A 4,369-nucleotide genomic window follows, 5' to 3' on the forward strand; every position below is an offset into this window, starting at 1 on the left:
TGTCCGGTCTGTTATAACGTCTTTAAGGATCCGGTTGTTCTATCATGTAGCCACAGCTTCTGTAAGGAGTGTCTGAAGAGCTGGTGGAGAGAGAAACCAGCAAGAGAGTGTCCAGTTTGTAAGAGGAGATCTTCTAAGGCTGAACCGCCTTTAAATCTGGTTCTGAAGAACCTGTGTGAGACTTTCTCACAGCAGAGCGATCAGAGAGTTTCAGAGGATCTCTGCAGTCTGCACTCTGAGAAACTCAAACTCTTTTGTCTGGACCATCAGCAGCCAGTGTGTCTCGTCTGCACAGATTCGGTAAATCACATCAACCACAGATTCAGACCCATCCATGAAGCTGCTCAGGATCACAGAGAGAATCTGAAAAAATCTCTGGAGCCTTTAAAGAAGAAGCTGGAGCTCAAGAAGGACGTTAAAAATAAGTTTGATCAGACAGCAGAACACCTGAATTGCTGCACAATGCTCACTGAGATCGATTCTTGTCCAACCCACAACAAAAATGCAGTCCAGTATTTGGTGGGCGTGGCCTAATTATTCCACAACGCCCCCTAGAATATTTTTAAAAATCAGCCCCATAACACAGAATGAAACTTGGTACATGTGTATCTTGTCAGGACCTACAAAAAATTCTCTTGGAGCCATGGTCCAAACCCAACAGGAAGTCGGCCATTTTGGATCAATTATTTTTGTTTTTCTTTTGTTTCAGCGGCACCAAGGTTCAGATTGCAGGTTATGGACCATCAAGAGTTGGCTGTTTTAACAGAAGAATTTAGCTGAATGTTCATGTTTCTCATTGTTTTGTTATTACCTCAAAATTATTCAGATTATTTAAATCAGTTTTTAGACTCTCTGCTGAAGTTGAACTTAGCAAGCTTAAAGTTTTGATAATCAAAAGCTCGCTGATTTTTGATAATCAGCTCTCTGATTTAAACTGCTGAAAGATGAAATTTTAAGTTCTGAGAAAACAGTGAGCTTTGCCTGAAAATCTGAACAAGCACACATTACAGGCCCCTCTCCTGTAAAGTGAGCAGGATGTACAAGAGCATTGATTGCTAGCGCTAAGATCCTCGCTGTAATTGGTTGTTTTTGACCTAGAGTGGTGCATTCCTGTAGACGACTAGGACAACGGGGAGGAGGTGGAGGAGATCAATTTTTTCATAGATTATCTGTCTCATATTTACTATGAGGACATAGTGATATTTTGGATGAAATGTAAAAAAATAAATTTTTTATAAAAGTAACATACTACAGTTTAATAGCCACAGACAACAAGGTGATATCTTGTCCTTAGTGGGGTCTGGAGCGTTTCTGGTGCCTATCTCCATCTAATGTTCCGGGCGAGAGGTGGGGTCACCCTGGGCAGGTTGCCAGTCTGTCGCAGGGCGCTAAATGTTTCCAGCATCATAAAATCACAAAGTTCAAGTTAATCTTCAAATTTCAGTCCAAAAACATGACTTTTAGGATAATTTTTCTCTCTAAATTGTCCCTAGGTGTGAGGGTGTGTGTGCATGGTTGTTTGTCCTGTCTGTCTCTGTGTTGCCCGGCGATGGACTGGCGACCTGTACAGGGTGTACCCCGCCTCTNAGGAGCTGAGAGCTGCAGACGTCTCATTCCTGCACAACTACAAGGCTGCAGTGGAAAGAGTCCAGCGCTGCCCCCTGCTGGAGGATCCACAGCTGCCCTCAGGAGCTCTGATGGACCAGGCCAAACATCTGGGCAACCTGGCCTTCAACATCTGGAGCAACATGAAGGACATGGTGACCTACACTCCTCTGGTTCTGGACTCAAACACGGCCCATCCAAAACTCCACCTGTCTGAAGATCTGACCAGTTTTACTGAAGGAGAGGAACAGCAGCTTCCTTACAATCCAGAGAGATTTGAGGTTGAGTGGACTGTCCTGAGCTCTGAGGGTTTTAACTCAGGGAACCACAGCTGGGATGTTGATGTTGGAGACAGTGAAGGATGGGCGCTTGGTGTGTTAGCAGAGTCTGTCCAGAGGAAGGGAGAGAGAGAGTCTGGATGGTTGGCTATATTTTCCAGTAATGGTGAATATGGAGCACGTTCTCCACCTGCTCCACTCATATTTCTCTCAGTCCAGAAGAAAATCCAGAGGATCAGAGTGAATCTGGACTGGGATGGAGGAAAGCTGTTGTTCTCTGATCTGGATACTAACACACACATACACACCTTCACACACACCTTCACTGACAAGATGTTTCCATACTTCAACACTCTGGGTCAAGTAAAACTCTTACCGATGAAGATCTCAGTGATCAAACAGCAGCTCTGATGTTCTCAGCATGAAGAACAAAAAGTCCAAATGAAACCTTATTGATCAGATTGAAACTCTGTGATTTAAACAGGAAACTGAAGATAATCTGATGATCTGCTTGTTTCCAGATCAGCTTTATAATCTGTCCAGATGCTACATACTAAATGTAACTTGAAGTGGATGATGTGGACAAGGGGGTAAATCCCATCTCATTATTGGGGAGGACCATCAACAGGGAAATTTGAGGGGGGTCGACAAAGTTACAGTAAAAAGTGGCTTAATTTTTTTTTGTGTGTTTGTTCAAGCTGCACCTCCAAAAATGACTAGTAAGTAGCAATGAATAACAAAAGTGTTTTCCTCAGTAAACAACCTGTTGAGACCCATAGAAGTCAAACTAAGATTCAAATGTTGCTTAGACATGAGTTTGGTTCAGTGTCACAGATCTAATCTCTGCTGCACCTTTACAAAAATTTAAGGCTCTAAATAAAAACAAGTTTTAATTAGTAACTCCACTTAATAAAATTCCTCATAAATATTGATTTATTTCAGAGGTTCTCAATACAAGTCATGTGTTATTTAAATTATAACTTATGTTGCTTTAAACTTTTATTGTAGTTTTTTTTTCATGTTAAAATTTACAAATATGTGGAAATTTAATATTTGGGAAATATCAATTTAAATTTAAAGGTTAGCACTAGAGTTTTCTAGAAAAATATTTAGATTTTATTTTGTGGTATTAAAGGCTCTACGTTGAAAATGATAAGAAATAAAGGCATACTGGTACTTTATTTTATTTTTTACTGCCAGCTGCAACAGCCCCTCTGCTCTCGGCTCCCATACAGAGCTGTCGGCTAGTGGCAATGTTCAGCCGTTCCAGTTTCAAACTCTTCTTATTAAAGTAAGGGTTAGAGAGCTAATTATAATTTAAATACTGGCTACCTTCAACAGAAAAAGGAGCCAAGTCTATTAAAGCAATGTAGCAGTTAAGCTCATTTTGAGTTAAGGCATAAGGTGGCAGTTTATCATGATTCAGCCAAAGTAATGAAATAACGAACTGTGGACTGATTTTTATTGTCAATGTGTTTCTTCCTATTGACCAGTGAAAGTAAAAAAAAAATGTGTTACTTGTCTTTTGCTTTAAGTATTTACTTACTGGAGGGTTTTTTGTCTATGCTGCAGAGCCACAGCTAACAGCTACCTCCTCACTTCAGCGGCTCTAATGGAGCCTGTGCTCCTACACTTTGTTGTTTGTACACCATTGTTCTAACAATAGTGGGGGGGACCTAAAAATTAATTATTTTTTTCTTTACTTCGTTCTTTGTTTCTATTGCCTTTTTTTATATTGATATTGTTTAAATACAAGGGTTTCTTTAATGATTTCTTTGGGGGGGACCAGACTTTTCCAAGATTCGGGGGGATTTATGCCTATGGATGTAGAGTTTAGCTGGAGATCTTTACCTTCTTCAGAGACTGGACACTGACTCCAGGTGTCTCCATACATCACATCCTGTTTGCGAGCTCGCCTGCTACACAGATCAGAATATGACAATACAAGGTTTCGCCCAGAAAACTTGCTAAGCCTGCTGGTGGGGGTGCTCAGCAGTCATTCATACAGCAGCCCACCGTGTTTTTGAGTTAGAAATTTTTTTAAAGTTGACAGAAAATTTGAAGATATCACTTGATAATTATGTTATTGGAAGATTAATATATGTACACCAACTATAAAGTCCTAAAAAATGCAAACATAAAAAAAAACAACAATAAAATCTAAGCAATGCCAAGCCTGGTGGGGGCACAAATAAAGCCTGGTGGCCCGCCAGGCTTATAATACACTGGGGGAAATCCTGCAATGGCTTCTTAAATGCATCATAAATATTCTCTGAATAAAAATCTAATATTCTCATGAAACCTCAAGTGACCTGAAATTTTTGCCCAGTTGGATTTCTATGTGGGCTGCACAGTGGTCCTGGGTTTGATTCCCGGTCTGGGGTCTTTCTGCATGGAGTTTGCATGTTCTCCCTGTGCATGCGTGGGTTCTCTCCGGGTACTCCGGCTTCCTCTCACAGTCCAAAAACATGACTTTTAGGATAATT

General features: G+C 40.7%; 1 protein-coding gene across 1 annotated transcript; it reads left to right on the forward strand.

Annotated features, from left to right (window-relative positions):
• Positions 1-3: 3 nt before the first annotated feature.
• LOC107835457 (nuclear factor 7, ovary-like) lies at positions 4-2,586 on the forward strand (the record flags this gene model as incomplete). The annotated part of the gene is made up of 2 exons (XM_016667865.1): positions 4-528; positions 1,590-2,586. Coding segments are annotated over 2 exons (1,230 nt in total), but the record flags the coding sequence as incomplete, so codon positions are not given.
• Between the last annotated feature and the right edge of the window lie 1,783 nt (positions 2,587-4,369).

The sequence above is a fragment of the Poecilia formosa genome, unplaced genomic scaffold (genome assembly GCF_000485575.1).
Source record: "Poecilia formosa unplaced genomic scaffold, Poecilia_formosa-5.1.2 Scaffold2670, whole genome shotgun sequence".
Lineage (NCBI taxonomy): Eukaryota > Metazoa > Chordata > Actinopteri > Cyprinodontiformes > Poeciliidae > Poecilia > Poecilia formosa.